General features: G+C 51.6%; 1 protein-coding gene across 2 annotated transcripts; it reads right to left on the bottom strand.

The window, feature by feature from the left end:
- Positions 1-966: 966 nt before the first annotated feature.
- Nkain4 (sodium/potassium transporting ATPase interacting 4) lies at positions 967-18,824 on the bottom strand. 2 transcript variants are annotated; one of them, XM_051184704.1, is made up of 7 exons: positions 18,646-18,824; positions 11,282-11,419; positions 10,931-11,011; positions 9,900-10,097; positions 3,163-3,223; positions 2,028-2,112; positions 971-1,114 (listed from the first exon to the last, which is right to left on the bottom strand). In XM_051184704.1, exons 1-7 carry the CDS (start codon positions 18,697-18,699, stop codon positions 1,105-1,107), a joined length of 627 nt encoding a protein of 208 aa, XP_051040661.1. In that variant the 5' UTR covers positions 18,700-18,824; the 3' UTR covers positions 971-1,104. The 2 variants fall into 2 exon arrangements, with proteins under 2 accessions (XP_051040668.1, XP_051040661.1); XM_051184711.1 differs by lacking the exon at positions 2,028-2,112 and having other exon boundaries at positions 967-1,114.
- Positions 18,825-19,474: the final 650 nt, after the last annotated feature.

The raw sequence follows: 19,474 nt of genomic DNA, 5'->3' as shown, positions 1-19,474 counted from the left end.
AAGTGGTAGGTTAAGGAAGTCCCTGAGGCCAATGGCCCCTGGCTCAGAAAAATTTAATGAGAACAGAACTCATACGCGTTTCTTTTTCTCCCTCCAGGTTCTCCCCTGCAGGATGGGCGCCCAGCCATATAGTGGGGGACACTCAGTGTCTACCACAAACATAGTATAGCATAAGGGGAGAGCTCCTGGCTGGTGCGAGGAAGGGGATCTATTTGAAGATAATAAAGTAGAAGTTCTCACCTACTGCTCAGCTCTGCTCTGTCTCAGATACCCACTACCAGCTCTGCAGTCCATGCGGAGCCAACAGAGCAGTGCCCATCAGGGGTCCAAACACCTCTAATCACTTCACAAACTCCTCCCCACTTTGGAAAAAGAAATAGCACTCCTTCTGATCTTGTACTGCATTCTACACTTTCAGGATAGACTGGCCTCAGGGGCCTCTTGAGACCCCACTTCTAATTGCCCACCAACTTTGTGTATTTCCTAATGCGGCTGGTGTTCTCAGGATACTTGCCCAAGGCCCTTCTTTCTACAGAGAAGAGTCTATGTGGTATCCCATGTCTCACCCATGGTTGTCTCCTAGCTTGGGAGTGGCAGGGCTCCTGCTCCTGCTCCAGGGAATTCCACTGGCTCTGTGGGGCAAGGGCCTTTGCCTGGATAAGACCTTCGGCTAGCCTGGTGGCTCATAGGGACTTCCTGATGGGACCAAACCTTCTTATTGCCCTCTGATGAGCCTTTCCCTTGACAGCAGAATGTGCTCTCAGGTCCTGTAACCCAGGACAGAGCACTTAGGAGACACCTGGGGGAACTGCCTAGGTTTACTGCCAGCTGCCCAAGAAGACCAGGGACACTTTGTTTCCATATTCTTTCATGTCTTTTCTTACTATTTTTTTTTTTTTTTTTTTTTAGAAAAAAAGAAAAAAGAAAAGAAATTACAAACTCACAGTTGCAGCCACCCCGGCCTGCAGTGTCCCCCGCCCCTCACTGGTATCCAAGGGGAATTTGGAAAAAATGCGAGGCAGGCAGGGCAGCTGGGCCTGGAGTCTCTTCTTTGTTCCAGTGGCTGAAGCTGGGTTGTAGGAGCAGGGTCAGCCTTTCCCTCACTTATGCAGGCCTGTGGAGAAGGCAGAAATCAGAGAAGCCCGAGAGAAGGAGGGCAGCGCCCTTCCCTTGGGGAATTTCAAATGCAAAAGATGCAAAAACCAATAAAGGGATAGTTGCGCAGGCTATAGCAAAAATATGCCAGGAACTAGGCTTCTTCACGCCCAGGGCAGGTGCTGATCTTATCCTCTGATGACCCTGGCCCATTCCTATGGGGCTGGAATTTCTTTTGTCCACTCAGACTTCCCACTGAAGAGAAATCTCCCCAGGACTGCCACTATTTATGGAGATCTATTGAGCCCAGGCTTGTCTTAGGAGTTGCAGCAGCCCGCCTGCAGAGGCTCCTCCCCTTCCTAAACCTGTATTTCCTCCTTCATTCATTCTAGGAGCTAACGTCATGCTATTTCTGATATCCATTATCCATGATAGTCTGGCACACTCTGAGGTCAGGCATTAGGACCAGGTCAGCTGAAGGCAGCCTCACCCAGAAAACCCCTCGATGCCCCCTTCTGACCTCAATTTCAGGACTTCCAGGAAGCCCACACAGCCATGGCATCTGTAGGGCTGTGGCTTGAGAAGGAAACGTGATCTGCCAAATATAAAACACAGACACCCACAACCTCTCCACTTCCTGAAACCCCGAAGCCCCTGGGGAGTGGCCTGGTGGTAACCCTCCCATTCTGGAGACTCCAGACTGCAGTGCTGACTTGGGTCCTGGTTATCACAGAACCTACCCCTGCTGAGCTTTGAGCTTAATTGTGTGGGGCTGAAGTCTACAGCCCCTCACCCTGACATCTAACTAGAGCATGATCTTAGGGGGCAATAGATGAACAGATGGGTTGACATACAGATGCCGGATAAAGTCTCCAAGGAGAAGAGCCTTGTGTCATGAGCACCCTAGCGCAGGCTCAGTGGGCCATACTTACAAATATGCCTGCTTGGACAAGAGGCTGGACGGCTTTTCATTGACATGGTACAGGGGGAATGGGTCAAATCCACCAATGAAATCAACTGAAAGAAATCAAGCCCAAATAAAATAAAACCCAAATGACGGAAAAAAATTGGCAGAATGGAAACATTCCCAGAGGCAGATTCCCAGCAAGAGGGGCATTGCCAGGGCTTGTGAAGGGGTACAGGCACATCCCTAAATCAGCCCCCTGTTGTATCTCATACCTTGCTGGGATATCTCTGGGGCACTGTGCAGTTTCCTGGATCTGTGGGCTAAATGGACCTTCCCAGAAGGAGGTCAGGTGGGGAGGTCAACAAGGGCCCTCCAGCCTGGATGGGGCTACACCCCACTCTGCCAGACTCTCCCAATCATCCCTGTGACTAACATCAAGCACCTGCCCCTAGTGGTTGCTAGGCTTGTTGGGCAAAATGAACACATTTTCGAAGTTCAGGGCTGGCTGTAGTTCTGAATTCAAAGAGCAGGTGGAGCTCCTGCTTCATCCTTAGCAGCTTGCTGAGGTCTCAGTGATGGGACAGCACCAGGGGCTTGATCCCAGGCTCAGGGACCACCCCTCACTAGCCTTCAGAATCAAGCCCAAGTCTCTTGAACATGGCGACAGCTGACTTCATGGCCTGACTCTCAGGGGTAGACGGCTTTGAATTTCAGTTCTGACTCTGGGGAAGGTTCTATCCACAGGAGCACTGACTGCCCACCCTCCCTGTCAACACTTTCTCTGAAGGAACTTCCCATGAGACTATGTCAGGTCTAGGAGTCCCCAAAGGGATAGCTTTGAAGCATTACTGTGTTATGTTGCAAATCAAAGTTAAGTTGAAAAGGGTCTACATGCAGAGAGAGTGGGATAATCTGTCCAAATAGGTCCTGCCTAGTATTAAATGCCAATCAACATGTGTGCCAGGCAGGCAGAGCGGCCCGTGCTACTGAGGATTCAGACTCCCCCTATTCTCAGATCTTTGGACTGGCACCTCTATGGTCAGGCCTGTGGCAGGAAGTGAAGACCCAATGGGTATGGGGCATAACTGAGAGCCACCTTCAGGTCCCACCCCAGATAGTGCAGCACTCAGAGATGTCACTCGCATTAGCTGTACACTTACAACTGTCCTCTTCTTCCGTAAGCACGCTGACCACATAGCAGCCATAGACGAAACCCAGGAGCTGAAAGACACCAAGAGGCCGGACATGCCAAGCCATCTCATGCAGCAGCAGCATGAGGATGGTGTGGATGACCCCATGTGGATGTCATGGAAACCCTGCAAGAAGCCTTGACTTCTCTGGAAACGGAGCTCCTCTGGACACTACCTACATGGCTTCCCACACTCCCTCATTCCCGATATCTCAGTTTTCCCTTGACACACTCAGTGGGCAACCCAGTCTGAAGGATGCTAGCCATTTCCCATTTCAGGGCTTGGAATGCCAGACATGCAGACAAAGAGCTGGACTTTCCCATGGGACATGAAACCTGAGAAGCAGCTTGTTAGAGTTTAGGCATCTGTACTGGCCTGCCTTTGGAGTTTCGACAGGCCACGCCCTCAGCTGAATGAGAGGGGCCTGCCCACCTCTCATTCGCTCTGCCTGCTCCTCTCTCTCTCTCTCTCCTTTGTCCCTCTCTCTCTCTCTCTCTCCTTCCTCTCTTCTCTCCTCCTGCTGTCCCTGGAGGCCGGTCTCCCCCACCCCCCTTCCCCTTTTTTATAATCCCCTTTCCCTTAATAAAAAGCCCCTCTGCATAAAACTCTGTCCCATGGTGTCTTTCTCTCTCAAGCTGCTTTCTTAAAATTACAACACTGTGTCCTCTGAACCCCGATGATCAGGCCTGTACTCTCCATGCCGTCATACAATGTCCTGCAAGCCACTCTACTCAGTTCCAGGAGAGTTCCAAGGTACAGGCCCTCCCTCCACATCTGGCCTCTGTTCCTGGCATGCAAGGCTGACTCTGCAGACAGGATGGTTTTTGACTAGGTTGGCTAGTGGAGAACCCAGCAGATCAGACAGAAGGAAAATAAGGTCCCACAGCCAGCCACTTACCTGCAAAGCTGCCTCCCTGCCCTGATGCTGACAACTCACTCTTTGTGTATTATTTCGGGACCCAAGAAGCTGTCGTGAATCTCAGGAGAGCGCACTGTCCTCTGTGGGCCCTAACATAACACCTATATTTCGTATACCCATTCCACATACCACCACCTGGTATCAGCTTGGTCTGGGAGAACTGTCTCTGTCTTGCTGGGACCCTGGATAATTTGGTGCACACAAATATTTCAAAAGGTACCAGCTGAACAGGAGCTATAGTGTGATCTTAGAGAACTACAGAGGAGGTGTCTCAGGGCACCGGAGGCTTCTATAGAGGTGACAGGAAGTTGTCACAGTGGTTGTGAGTGTGACTGGAAGGAAGCAAGACTTTCTGGATATGCAGCAGTACACTCTGCAAAGCAACAGCCAGCCTTGAGGGACACACTTATCATCTAAGGCGTGGTTCTGCACTGACCTGGCCAAGCAGCTTTCCAAGAGGCCACCAAACCCTCCTGTCAAAGGAGACAGCTCTTACCAGGCTGAAGCTGGGGATGCGTTAACTCAATGCCGGTGATATCCTACCCAGCTAAGGTGCAGGCCACAGTCTCCCTGGGGATTCCAGCATTCCAGCAATGAGTCTAGAGTTGAGCCTGGAAGTCATTTTCCTCACCCTGAAGATGGCCTGAGAAGTCTCTCGCACAGCCTTTTGAGATTCCATAGGACAGCCTGAGGTAGAAGGTCACACTCCAGGGTGGGCGCCCACGGAGAGCTGGCCACGGTGCTGAAACATAGACAGGCTCTCCTGGGGAAGAGGCTCTGTCCAATCTGGCATCTAGTCTGCCTCAGGTCATCCCTGGTGGTCCACAGCATCCTACATGCACACTCTTGCCTTTGCCTTCTTTCCCCACCACTTCCAATCTCCGCTCTGCTCACACAGATCGTCCCTGAACATCCATCCACTCTGCCTCTTCTGGAAGCTTTCTCTCTCCTTGGCCTTTCCTCACCAGTGGTCTGGGAAGAGCTAAGCCTGATACTTTCTCTCTTATGCTATCCAAACTGGACAGCAGAGAGTGCTTTTTTTTTTTTCCAGGAGAAGACAAGCATGAGCAGACCTGGTTTGTGAGCTGGCATCCCACCCGAGAAAGTATGGCAGAAGGCTGTCTCCCCACTGGCATGCCAAGTTTCCTTCCTCCTGCACCAGCCCCACCAAAACCACTCTGTACTCTACAACGAGAACTCCACTTGTCTTTCTAGTTTCCAGCCGTTGTCTTCTCAGAGTCTGCAATTTAAGAATTCTTGACAGAGACCCTTGACTAATCGTTTCTTTCTCTTCTGTGGACCGTACCTGGGTTCCCTCATGTTTTGGGGCAACAGGGGTCCTCCTTTGCCTCTGCATGAGTGACAGTGGAAGATAAAGGTAACTTCAGTTCCCCACTGTGTAGGCTGACCTTAAGCAGGATGCCTATGTTAGAGGTGGAGATGCAGTGAGGACCACAAAGCTAACTGCACTGCCTACTGCATGTTTCCTCACATCTGGGATTTCCTCAGATGTAGAATTCAATTCCTGTCATCAGTTTCTGATTGTCTTGTGAACTTGGCCTCCACCAAACATCGTGTGCACTGGGAAGGTTGGGGAGCCTCGAGATGTGACCAGGCTTTGATGAGAGATGTCATTCTGTACATATGTTTCTCATACTGGTTAATGAATAAAGCACTGTTGGCCAATAGGAAAGCAAGATAGGCAGGACTAGGAGACGAGGAGGAAAGAGGAAGTAGATAGGAGGAGTCAGGATGGAGAGCCTGGAGAGAAGAGAACCACCATTCCTCCGCTTTCGGTAAGACCACGTGGAAATACATAGAAATGGGTTAATACTTAAGACAGAGCTAGCCGATAAGAAACTAGCACCTGGGCAATAGCATTGTATCAAATACAGAGTCTCTGTGCGTTATTTGGGGCTGGCGCGGTGGCGGGACAAGACCAGGCAGCGGGAGGAAAAACCTTACTCCTTACAGCTTACCACTCCACATCAGTCCTCAGGGGACAGAGCCCAGGCAATGGACTAGAGGAGTTATGTTTAGTTGTATTTGGAACCCTGTGCCAAACACATGCCCCAAAGTCCAACTCTGATGCCTTGGAATTCGTTCATATTTTCAAATAGGGTCCACAAACAATCAGCATGAGGTTAGAGAGGGTAGAGCGACTTTAAACCAAGATCTGGTATTCTTACAGAGGAAAGAGGGGTCTGGGAAGTCATGTGGGGGAAAGGTGGTCTGACAGGTAAGGATGCTGGTGATTTCCCAGGCCCCACTACCTCCTTGGCCTTAGACTCTGATCTTGGAGCTGTGAGGGAACAAGTTTCTGTTCTAAGCCCTCTTGGCTTATTTATGATATGTTAGTGTATGTGCGTGCTATTGCATGGTGTATGCATGGGTGAATGTGCATGCGTATGTGTATATATGTATGGGTACGTGTGTGTGAGGGTGCATGTACACTTGGAAGCCAAAGAACGACCTTTGACATCATTCCTTAGGTATCATTTCATTTTTTTAAAGACATCTCCCACTGTCCTGATACTCACCAAACAGGCAAGCCTGGCTGGCTAGTGACCCTCACAGATCCTCTCATCTTCACCTCCCAAGCACTGGTGTTACAAGTGCACGGCACCATTCCTCTGTTTTAAAACACTTTACTGTATTTAATGAACTGGGTGTGGTGGGTCACGCCTTTAATCCCATCACTTGGGAAGTAGAGGGAGGCAGATCTCAATGAGTTTGAACTGACCCTGACCTACACAGAGTTTCAGGACAGCCAAGGCTATATGTTCAGATTTTATCTCAAAAATTGTTTTATATATACATAAATATATATATATTTATTTATGTGGGCATGTATGATGTATGTACACATATCTGTTCAGGTGTGTGCACCTGTGAGTGCATGTCGGGGAGGCCAGAAGAGAATGTCAAGTGTCTTGCTTGGGTACTGTCCACCTTATTGCCTGAGACAGGGTGTTGGGATCTGAACTCAGATTCTCTTGTTTGTGTATCAAGTGATCCTACCCACTGAACCATCTCTCGACATCTCTCTAGGTGTCCAGCTTTTTTTTTTTTCCTCATGGATTCTGGAGGACTGAACTCAGGTCCCCACACTTGCCAAAGTAAGCAACTTTATAACTGATCTATCATCCCAGCTCAGCTTTACTTTTCAGAAAGAGTCTCTCTATGTACCCAGGCTGGCCTTGAACCGGTGATCCTCCTCCCTCAGCTTCTCATGCTGGGATGGCGGGCTTGTGTCACTATGTCTGGTTTCTCCTATCTGCTCTGTTGTTATTACAGACTTTATACAGATATAAAGCCAGGATTTGGCTTCTATAAGCATCCAAATGTGTGGGGCCCTATCCTCATCCATAGTGGTGTAGCAGACAATCCTTCCTGATAGAATCTAGCACAGAGATCTAGTTTCAGTGTGCTTCAAGGCATTTGTAGTAACTTCTTCAGCCCCTTACTTTTCTATGCAAGATGAGGTGTGACTGGATGAGGTCCTGACTGGCACTTGCAAAGGCCCTTAAGGCATCATCTTTCTCCATGACCATCCAGGCAGAGTTCATGAGTCAATATCTTCTTGGTCTTTCCAAGACTTCAGTCCCCACGCCGACCCAAATCCAGACACACATCTAGGCTGGCTCTGAGGGCACCAGGACAAGATGTTTTACTATACCAGACTGTGTCCTGGAATAACAGAACTTGGGACATGGTAAGAGGCCCAGTGACTAGCAGTGAGGGAGCCCAGATGGGACGTTGAACTCAGAGTGATCCCTGAAGCTGAGTGTTCTGGAAAGAGACAATTCACCTGGACCACCTGACCAGAGTGTAAAAGGCCTTAAGAGCAAAGAGGGGGCTAGAGACTGTGATGGGAGTTAGTATGCCCCGATGTCCACCGTGGACATAAAGGGTTCTTTATAAAGGCTTATGTGCCTTTAGCTCTGTCCTCGATGGGTGATGCTATTAATAGGAAGCCTGAGGACCGCACGGTCTCCTTGCCATCTGCTGTTCCGGTGTTGGGGTTTGTCTAAATACTTCCTTTATATCGACAGCTAAGGAAGAATCCAGCCTGGATTTAGTCTTTGTATTAGCTGTGGGGTCTCAGAGAAAAACGTGTGGGCCATATATATCCCATCCCCAGAGATGCTACAACTTCCTGTGCTTGGTAGACCATGCCAAGCTCAGATCCTGTGTCCTGCAGGGAGCCTCAAGCCTGGGCCACCTGTGTTGCCATAGCAATAAGACAGAGTGGCAGAGAGCCCAGCCTCAGCACCAGCAGGGCCTCTGCACTCTCCATAGCTCCCTGGCCAGCTTTATGGGCTGAGGTCTTGGGGAAAGGTTTTTGGGATTCAGAACTCCAGATCCCCTGGCACCCCATGGCTCTGCACTCCTGAATTCTGCCTCCCACCCTCTCCCATCAACTGTAGAGTGCCATCAGGCCTTCTCTGATCTTTCTTCTTGAATCAAGTTTCTTGGACAAACATGGAAAATAATGGCGTCTCCACGTCTCTGAATTCACGAGACTTTATCTCCTCTAGGCTCTTTGTGGACACCTGAGTCCAAGGGAATATGACCGTCGACAGGATGGGGGCATCTGACACTTGTTAGCGATTCACTGCTGAGGAACTGTTCTACATGCCTAGTAGGGTGGTGAGAAAGTTACCCAGAAGCAGTCAGCCCTACAACCAACACAGGAGCTGCCTGGGCACAGGACTGTTCTGCTCCTCACAGAGCAGGACTCCGGGAGATCAGGGGTGTCTCACAGTGCTAGGAAAGTAGCTAGATCTCCACAAACTGTTCCCTGTCTCACAGGATCTGTTCTGTGGCAGACTTCTCAGAGCTGTGGGCTCACAGCCAGCCCAGTCAGCCCACTGTGTGCCAGGAAGTATGCACCTTATCCTGCTTTCTCTCCAGGGAGGTGAGAACTTGTGAAATATCCCCCAAGGGCCCTGAGACTCAGGGAAAAGCACTGAAATGCTACCTTAATGCACCAGGTCCGTTGAGATTAAACGATGACATCTTTATTGGCTAGTCTGGGGCCTCTATCTCCCTATCGTTGTCCCACCGAGGCCAGCCTCGCGGTCTTTACATCTCTCCTTTGCCTGTACTACCCCTGTGCTGGGGAGATATAAGAGCATCCATCTCGGTCACTCCTGCCTGCACCTTCCCTGTTGTTCTTGGTTGCCTGGTACTCCACAGCATCATGGGAGGCTGAAGTTTGATGCTGGTTTTGAGCCTGTCTTACAAAAAAGAACAACAATGCTCTTTGGTGGTCTGAATAAGAATGCCCCCATCCTCCAGGCTCACATATTTGAATGCTTAGTCGCTAGGAAGTGGCACTATTTGAAAGGATTGTAAGAATTAGGAGTTGTGATCCTGGAGGAGGCATGGGTTCCAAAAGCCTATGACAGGCTCCATCTCTCTCTCTCTCTCTCTCTTTCTCTCTGTGGATCAGGATGTAGCACCCTCAGCCCCTTCTCCAGCACCATGCCTTCCTCCACGCTGCCATGCTCCCCCACCATGATGATAATGGACTAAACCTCTGAAACTGTAAGCAAATTCCCACTTAAGTACGTTCTTTTATAAGAGTTGCATTGGCCATGGTGTCTCACCACAGCCATAGAGCAGTGACTACGACAAGCTCAAGGGTAGAAGCCCACTCTACTTGCAGGATATGGAGGCAATCCTGCTCAACAAGGAAAGATGGTGTCTCTGTGTAACGGAAAGGTTCTGACTGCCCCAGGAAGAACAAGCCCCCAGCCTGGGTGTCTATCCCCACACTCACCGCCAGCAGGATCTGTAGTCCACTGTGCAGGACTTCCATATAGCTGTACGTCATGGCACAGCCAGCATCTGCCACCAAGGACTGGCCGTGCATTGCCCCCAGGCCAACTGCGGCTGCCTCTTCCTGGAGACAGCCTAGCCCATGCTCTACCCACCAGGAGCGATGCCGGGAGAGATTGAAGGTTAAGAGCTCACTGTCCTGGGGACAAAGAAACAGGACACATTTGTATCAGGAGGCAGCTACCTTCTAAAACCACAGCCTGGAGTAGGGAAGGATGAAGATGGCTAGTCTCCCTCTACCCTTCCCTCGGACTCTAGATGTGTGGGGCAGGAACAAGTATCCTCAGACTGTTCATCCATGGGGAAGCCTGAGTTTGTTGGCCTTCAGCCCTGAGACCCCTTCCTCCAGAAGGTCCCTTGCCCCTTCGGGACTCACTATTATGGTATGCAGGTTCCTCAAAACCTTTACTCGTGTCCCTGGCCAAACTGCCACAGTGGATCTTGGGCCTCACGTCAGTGACTGGCATAATCCCAGTCAGGGCTAGGTTAGTCCATCACACCACTAGAGTAGGAGAACAAAACTACACCAGTCCAGAGCTTCCTCGGGAAATACATTCAGTTGGCAAGGGCAGAAGACTCCATGTGGCCACAAGAGGAAGGTTTCTACTTGTGCCCCAATCTCACCGTCCCCAAGGACACACTTACACACCTTGGCCAGATGTCTACGGAGTCCCCACTCCTCCCTTGTATTGTCTGGTTCTAAGGCCTCTTCCAGGAAACCTGCCCTGTGTAGTTACCCAGCTCTGGCCCACTGGTACCCACAAAGCCTGACCAACAACCCTTACCACCCACAAACCAGCCTCCCCAGGCTTTATTGAGGCACTGATCACAGCCCAAACAATCCTGGCGCTGGGGTCAGCACTACACATCACTCTCCCACCATCATTAGGAATCATGCAACAAACGGCATCGAGTATCACATGGTGATCTGGCCAAGAACCAGTGGATGAACCCCTTCCCATCTTTACTCACCTTTGAAAGGCCCCCCACTTCCAGGTAGAAGCAGATAATGAAGACGTTCCAGGTAACCCAGACAGCTGCCCACACAGCATACTAGGGAGGCCAGAAAGAACAGGGCAGAAGTTGAACCCATCATCTTCAGAGATGAGATATCTGATTTTCTGCAGCGCCTTAGGAGAAAGCCCTTGAACTCATGGCAAAGCCAGGACCCCCTGAGTCTGGCCTTCCCATAGCTGAGCTTGGAAAGGGTTACCTAAGCCCGCCCTGGGCAGGTGTCAACCTAAGACATTCTGCCCAGGCTGCCACCGGGAGTAGCAGGGCTCCTACTTCTTGTGTAGAGGCAGCCAAACACAGTGGACTCACCACCACGATGTAGCGTGACCGATACTGAAGGGTGCCGAAGAGCCCCAAGATGACCACGACGATGTGGACGAAGTTGGCCAGGATGGGTGCCCACTGGTAGCCCAGGAAGTCAAACACCTGCCGTTCCAGAGCAGTGACCTAAGGACAGAGGGTCCATGAGGAGCAGTGGACCCCAAGGAGCCCCCTCCAGGTCTTGCTCCCCTCCTAAGTAACTCTCACATCTGGTTTAACATCTGTACCAGCTGGTAGGAACCTCCTTCTTGGCCATAAGCCTGAGTAGGGATTGTGTGCCTATGATGTGGCCTTTCCGGCAGAATCATCAAGTCTGACAAGCCCAAATGTCACCACTGGAGTGTTCCTCTCTTGAGCCAGACTGCCCCCTTGTCTCCAGTCCCCCCCCCCCTCATCTGGAGACCAAAACACTGGGAGTTTTTGTTGTTGTTTGTTTGTTTGTTTTGGGGCAGAGTCTCTACATAGTCCTGGGTATCCTCGAACTTGTTAGGTTTCAAACCCTGGCCAAAAGACTGAGGTGCCTATTTAACATATCAAAGCAGACCTGGCCACCTGATTCTCCCCTCATCCCTCAGTCTCTACCTATTACAGGGCTCTCCTGGCTGGCATATCCCCATGCATTAACCTCACTGTGGGCGGTCACCCTGGACTTGTGGGCTTAGGAGCTGTAAAAAAAGCAGGGTGAGCAAGTCAGCGAGCCACAAGCCTTCTCTGGCCTCCAGGTTCCTGTGCTGCTTTAATTATTGCTCTGACTTCCCTCAGTGATGGAGTATGGCCTGAGAGTTGTAAGCTGAACAGAGCGTTTCTACCCTCTGCACTATCTCTCATCATCAGGCTCACACCAGTTGTCCCTACCTCCTGTCAGAGCGCTCATACCCAATGCCCCTCCTTTCACAGATCCACTGCTGCGCCTTCCGGTCACTCAGTGCTCCTCTTCTGTCAAAGTGTTAACATATACTGTCTTCTCTTCCTGTCAAGAAGCACTCACACCTGCTGGCCCTTAGTGGGTCTGTCTCATGATTGCAAATGATGGTGGAGGAAGCCTGGGCTAGCCAAGTTCCCACCTCCTACTGCTAGTCCTTCGAGATGCTAGCTAGCCTCCTGGAGGTGACTGCCTAATTAGGAGTAAATCTCTTAATGATGCATATAGAGGTTAGAGCAGTTCCTTATGGGCTGTAAATTCTCAAGGATCAGCTCTTATCTCTGGCCTTTCACAGTGTAGACAGAAAGCTGCTCTGACAAACTCTTGACTCCTGGTCGGTCCTGACAGGCCGTTTACACTGAGGAAGAGGATGGGCAGACACAGTTGATCTAGCTGATGACTCCTGCCTCTTCATTGACATGCCTTTCACATGGAAGGCGTGCATGGAGGGCTCTGCAAGAGCTTTGCTTGTTTTTACAAGGAATCATTCATCTTCCCCAGAGCTACATCATCTCTAAGGAATTGGGAGTTGGTGTCTCAACCAGGACACTATCCTCACTGGAATATGCCAAGAATCCTTCCAGGGTTGGTTAGGAGTCTGCTCTGCCTGGCAGCAACAAGCAGGCGGCTGGTATTGAGTCATACAAAGATGGCTGGTCTCAGGATTTCCCTGAGCCGCTGAGGACTTTGCCTGGGATGAGTAATGCGCACCCTGGCTAGTCCTTTCCTGACCATGGATATAAGTTGGGCATTCCCCTCACTCAGAGTGGTGCCTATGAAGTATATACAGCAGGAGCTCATAGGTGCCAGCCCCACATAGGCATGTCAGATGCTGTAGCCACCACACTGTCTACAGCAGAAACCGCAGCAGCCGCCAGTCTTAGAGGCTGAAGGACAGCTCAAGAGCAGCTACGCTCTCATCAGAGCCCCGTAGGAAGGCATTAGACAGTCTTAATGCTGAACAGTGCTCAGACTGCATAAGAGAAATCCACATGGAAGAGTAAAGAAACCCATCTGTGTGACCTAGGTGATAGGGATGAATGTGGAGGTCCCTCACAGGCTCATGTTATAATATTTGCTCCCCAGTTGGTGATACCATTTTAGGAGGCAGTGGGAACCTTCGGGAGGTCACCAGAGGCAGGGCCTTTGAAGGCTGTGCTCAGCCCTGGTCACAGCCATGTGAACAGCTATGGTGACATGCTCTTGCCACCAAAGGGAGCCACTCGTGTTCCATAACTTACCAGCTATGACCTTAACTCTGAAGCCGTGAACCAAAATAAAACCATTATCCCCTCAAGTTGTTCATATCAAGTATTTTGTCACAGCCACGAGAAAAATAACTAATACCCCAGGTAAGTATGGCCTGGCCTGGCTTGCATCTTCACAGTCTGGCCTCTTCGTCAAGCCATCTGCATCCTTCTTTAAAACCTCATTAAGATGAGGGATTGGCGTAGCAGGCAGAAGAAACAAGTGGGGCTTCTGTTCCCTCCAAAAAATAGGTGAGCACCACCCTAAAATCCCCCTTTCAAACATAAACTGATTCCCCTTGAGTGGAGGGTGAAAAGACACGAGGAAGTCACACTACCTAGGACGCTTGTACCTTCCCAAGATACCTAAGGCCATCAGAGCCTGTATGCACCCCATGGTCACCAAAGGAACAACAAGGAAGTCAGGTAGAAGGGATGAGGCCCCACCTCCTCAAGCTCCCTAGACTTCCAATATATGGCAGACACAGTGCCCCAGGGTCCATTCCAATGGTACCAGTCCAGGCCATTTCTCCAAGGATGCTCTGTTCCTAGAAGTAACCAGAGAACGCCTGGGATGCAGGCAGGCAAGTTGGGCCACATATGGGTCATACAGCTGTACAAAATATAGAGTCAAGTGGCCTATGTCTGCATGCAGTTGTGTGCAATGCCCGTGTGTGTGTGTGTGTGTGTGTGTGTTTGTGCGCGCATGTGTGTGTGTGTGTGTGTGTGTGTGTGTGTGTGTGTGCTCGTTTGTGTATGCACAGTGGCTGGCAGGAAGAGGACAAAAAGACAGGTCCAGTCAGAACCGAAGTCCACAGTGCTTCTTGCCCTGTTATTACCAGACTTGCTGTCCTATGAGGGTGATTTTGTAACTTTTTTTTTTTTTTTTTTTTTTTTTGAGGGAGTTTCTTTCTGTAATCTGCCAAATTCCTTCAGAACCTGCCCCTCCTCCATCTCAGACGCACCCTGGTGGCTCTAGGCCTGGAATGTGGGGTCATTGGGACTCAGAGAGCTTGATCCAGGGTAGGGGGTGGGGTGCTAGGCAATACCCGGACTGTCAGTTACAGCCTGTTCCCTGAGCAGGGAGTGAGGAGGGGTATTCAAGAAGGGAGTTACCCAGCATGCCACAGGAGGAGAGCAGGCTCTGGAAGTCCTTCTTGAGGAGGCAGGAGTTGTTCAAGCCTCGCCTCCACCCAGAGTCCATGCAAGAAGAGCTCTCAGTGGTCAGGTTGAGTATAAGACCTTAGAGCCCATGGTTGGGAGCGAGCGTACCTGTACTTCATGCCTCTGCAACCCTTATGCCCAGAACCCGAGATATTATCCACCTAGTGTCTCAGTCAGGGTCAACCCCTCATCAGTTTCTCCCTCTGTTATCTAAGACTAACTCTCACTCTCTGGGCTATCACAAGCTGCCCTGGGCCAGTGGGCCCAGCGTCCTGCTAGGATGGCCCTGACCATAGCTGCCTGCTTCCCCAAGTCTTCCAACCAGAGTTTGCCTGGCAGGCAGAGCCCCATCTCCTCTGTTGATCCTCCTCTCCGCCCTGGCCATTTAGATCCCAGCCAGCTCCTTTCTGATGCACGCCCAGCCTCTGCTCACCCTCCCTGCTATGCTCCTGATGTGGGATACAAACCAGCACAGCAGCCAAGCGCAACACACGGAGGCCACAGTAAACTTGCAGAATGGCTGATGCCCACCAGCACCACCTTCTGAAGATGCCGTCATGCTACCCCTCCCATATGCCCTCTGTCCACTGCCTAGCCAGTGCCTCGCACCACAAGAGAGCCTACAGAGCTGCAATGGCCCCAGGAAAGAGACAGCCCCAGCAATCCTAAAGGATGTCTCTGGTGTCTGACTCTGCCACCATGGAAATTCCTGCCCTCTCCACTTCCTCTATCGGAGATCTCAGGAGCTGTTGGGTTCTGGATCTGTGTTCAGGACACATTCAGATCTAAACTTCAGTTTGAGGTTGTGTCAGAATGATGGAGGGGTCACCTGCATGGGTAAGAAATGGCCTGGGGATTGCAGTCCCTCACTGTGCATCCCCTTTCTACCTTCAGCTCCCTGGAAGGCCACAGAAAGCAGCACACATCTGTGACACCGCTCAGAAGATAGTCTCTGAGGGTCAGTGGGGACAGGAAACAGAAGGAATGGGATGTTTCCAAGTCTTCCAAGCTCTCTGTGGTGTGTGTGTGTGTGTGTGTGTGTGTGTGTGGTGTGGTGTGTGGTGTGCAGTATGTGTGTGTGAATGTTCCCAGTACTGGAATCAAACACAGGACTTCACACATGCTAGGAGAGCCCTCAATCACTGATCTGCACCCCTAGCTCACTGCTGAATTCACATGACGGTTGGGAAGGCATGTAGGGCTCTCAGCACACAGATCTGCCATGACAAACCCTGTCTGTTAACAATGAAAATCCTCCTTAAGGAGGCACCAAACGGCTGCCCATCCCAACTCCATAAAACAGATGACAGCAGAGACCTGTTTGAATGTTCAGGATTGGGACTGTGGATGGAGACCCATCCACAGACTGCTCTTGACCCATAGGATGAGGCTCTAATAGCACCCAGCCTTTGAGACCAGCCCCTCACTCAGGTGACCATCCATCTCCACCCCTCCTGCCTCCATCCACCAGCTCGGACCCTGGTGCTTTCTCTCATCTGTGACAGGAATATTCCTCCTTTAAGCAGGACTCAGGGTCCCCATGCCTGCATGCTCACAGGCAACCTGAAGCTCCTACCCTGGGCCCAGGCAGCCAGTGGTAGCACTTCCCCTCCCCCACAATGCACTTGTGCTAAGGAGTCACATGGTGGTCTGTGTGAGTACTTGTTCTATCCATCTGTTAGAGGCAGTAACCAAAGGCACAGCCTTTCTACATACAACATGAAAACGCATGATCCAGAATGGATCTCAAGCATTAGAGCTCAGATGTCCCCATCCCAACAGAACCCTGGTTCCTGGAGGAGCCTGAGCCTGCACACAAAATTACAAGTTTATTTTTTTTTTTTTTTTTTATGGGGGGGGACCAGCACCAGGGGACGAGGTCAGCCTCTTCATGAATGATTAGGCCTGACTGGTCTTCATCCCACCCAGGGAGAAAAAGAAAGGGGAGGTGAAGATGGCCCCCTTCATCCACTAAGAAACCCAAGGCACTGTCCTGTGAGGCTCCAGCTGCACATGTCTGCTAGAGGCCCCCAGTCTGAAGAGTAGCCCCTGGTTATCTCAAGAGCTAGCATGCCCAGAAACTCTATGAGTCCCTCACTGCATTGGTAATTTAGAGCCAGTGGCCCTGCCAAAGCTAGTTGCAGACCCCTTCATGGGCCCAGAGTCCCATCTTGTCATCACAGTGAAGGTCTGGGAACGGTCTCAGCATAGCGCTGGCTCAGAGCCGACAATGTTCCCGCTGTTCTTTAGGGAGAGTTGTTTAGGTCCTTTGTCCAGTAACTTGGTAACAAGAAAACTCTCACGCTTGTCAAAAAAGGGAAAGCCTCAGGACCCCTATGCTACTCCCAGCTTCCTCTGCTCTCGACTCTGTGCAGAGCAGTGGGTGGCATTGGGCCTGTTCTTCCCAGAGGCCGAGGAGGGTGGCCCGCCTCCAACTGCCAGCCAGGGTAGGACAAAAGACCCTTGACAGCTCCCTGGGGCATTTCAACTGTGGCCCTGCTGGACAAAGCAAGGGTACATGGCTCAGTACAGCCTCACAAAGTCCTTGGGGGCTTGTCTTGGCTGGGACTGAGTCTTGGAGAAGCCCTGTTCAGGGAAGCTCTACAACCCAAACACCAAAATTATACCACTCCTCTTACTTGCAGCTAAATTTCTAAAGGATGCCCTAGACCGACACCTGTATCCACCAGAAGTCAAACATGCAGGAACAGGCCCCGACCTTATCAAACTCTTGCATCCAGGGTGGGACTACATCCCTGAATTGGAGGTGTGAAGAGCACCTGCTTCTCTCAGCCACAGAGAACACTGTCAAACAAAGCAAAGTCATCCCCTACCCCCCAACTCCCACCCCCGCCCCCGCCCCCCGAAGCTGTTGTGTGTTTTGACTCCCATATTGGGCAGACTCTAAACTTCAGAGCCAGCCAAGCTCATCCCTGTCCTTTACCTGGTCATTCTGCCGGGCTGCCTTCTATCTTCCCAGGAGCCCCCTAAGGGAGCCCCTCACAGAAAGACAGCAACTCAACACTGCTCCAAGGCTGGAAGCAGCACTCTAAAGCCTGATTTGCCCAGTAGAAACCTGCAGAACAGTAAATACTTGGACCATGGACTCCCGCGTGCAATCCCACAGTGTGCCTGGCAGCCCCTGGACGCTGCCTATGCTGTGGGGAGGACAAGACACCAAACAGCCTTAAAGCATCTTTCAAACAACCTCTTCTTCCTCAGGACCTCCAGCTTCAGCCCTTGGAGGAGGGACCCTGTCCAGCTGGGCCTAGGCCCACACCCAGCCCAGAGACAACAAAGCTAATTTTCCTTTTCAAGACCATAGACCCCAGGGCTCATTAGCATCTATGCAAAGGGGTTTCCCCAGCGACCTTTGTTTTAGCCCCTTCCTCCAGTAGCGGCAGAACCCAAATTCCAGGCTCCAAGCTCAGGGAGAGCTGCAAAGTTGTTTGGTGTCCTCCAAGTTCTCTGACAAAGCTCTTCAACTCAACCCTGGGCAACCGGACCTGAGAGCCTCCACAGGCCAGGAAGATTGGGAGACCCCAAGTAGTTAGTGCTCACGCATAAGCTGGGAGTGCCTGGCGATCACACTCTCCGGCACACCCGATTTTAATGTCTACACTCAGGCATTGAACTTTGCCGCGAACTCCGTCACTGGTGCCATGGCGGTAACATGCGCACACTTGACCATAGGCGCCTTCGGAACATGTGCGCATCAAGGGGACCACGGGCCGCGCATTTTGGACCTGAGCGCTGCTCCGGAGGCAGCCCCGCCCGAAGGCTTTTGTTCCTATCAGCCCGGGTCCCCAGGAGCTCCCCAGCACCTGTCCCCGTCAGCCCGGACACTGCTTCCAGAGCAAACGCAGCGGGGCACAGCCGAGATCCCACACGGTGGCAGCTCCCCTTGCATGCCTATCCGCCGGGTAAATCAGCCGCAGCAGCTGGGTCCAAGCCGTCATCTCAGGAGCCTCCCGAGGTTGGTGAGGGTCCGGAAAGCCACGAAGGACACTAGGACTCACCAGCTGCAGAGTACAGAGCGCAAGAAGCGTGCAGCGGCCGGAGCAAGAGCCCATGGTATTCACGCCTCCCGCGGGCGTCTTTGCTTGCCAGAGTGGGCCGAAGCCCGCCGCCTGCGAATGCTTCTGTCCACCGCGCCCCGCCCTCCTTGCCTTGAGGACACCGCCTCTTTCCAGCTTGCAGATTCCGACCCAGCTAGCCTTGGGAAAGCCTAGCAGACCCCAGCCCTGTCCGCGCCCCCCCTTTTAGATCCCGCCCCTGCTCACCCGCTCTTTAGACCCCGCCCTCCCTTATCCCCTCCCTTCTCAGGGTAACAGCTGCGCCGGGTCTGTCTCCACATTTACACACCCCTATACTTGCAGTCCTTAGGGGCTTCAGGCCGCTCTGAGAAGGGGCGCGGGATCCCTTCTTAAAGGGGCGATGACAGGCTTTCTGGCAGTAAAGAGCAGGGAGGGACTGCGCGGTGGCTACAGGACTAACTGGACCTGCCAAGAAGTCTGTCCTGCGCAGCTCTTAAAAGAAGAACTAGCAACCTTGTCTGCCTCCAATAGCTTTCGGCCTGGCTCCTGTCCCTGCTCCGGATCCTCTGGTGGGACAGACACCTCTGCAGTGTTGCCACAAAACTCCTTTCTTGTGGGAATTCAGGCTCATCCCATCCACGAGGCGTTTTCGGTGTGGAAGTCTCCAAGACTCCTCAGCTTCCAGAAGTCCTGACCTGGTCCAGAGCTCTATGTCTATTCTGAGAGTGAGGACTCGGGAGCAGGAGGAATGATGGGTGAGCCCATCAATACATACATCACCTGTCTAGAAGATCCAGTCCAGGTTTGCTCA

This window comes from Phodopus roborovskii, unplaced genomic scaffold (genome assembly GCF_943737965.1).
Source record: "Phodopus roborovskii unplaced genomic scaffold, PHOROB, whole genome shotgun sequence".
NCBI classification, from domain to species: Eukaryota; Metazoa; Chordata; class Mammalia; order Rodentia; family Cricetidae; genus Phodopus; species Phodopus roborovskii.
Note: the sequence above shows the minus strand (reverse complement) of the source record. Positions and strands in the feature narration are given on the sequence as shown.

What these genes read in the sequence shown, in the direction of transcription:
- Nkain4 (XM_051184704.1), bottom strand. Translation starts at nt 18,699, where the DNA reads ATGGGCTCTTGCTCCGGCCGCTGCACGCTTCTTGCGCTCTGTACTCTG. An exon ending in GGTCACGCTACATCGTGGTG is followed by an intron (nt 11,012 to 11,281) that starts GTGAGTCCACTG and finishes TGGCCTCCCTAG; the next exon opens with TATGCTGTGTGGGCAGCTGT. An exon ending in AAGTGGGGGGCCTTTCAAAG is followed by an intron (nt 10,098 to 10,930) that starts GTGAGTAAAGAT and finishes CTTTGTCCCCAG; the next exon opens with GACAGTGAGCTCTTAACCTT.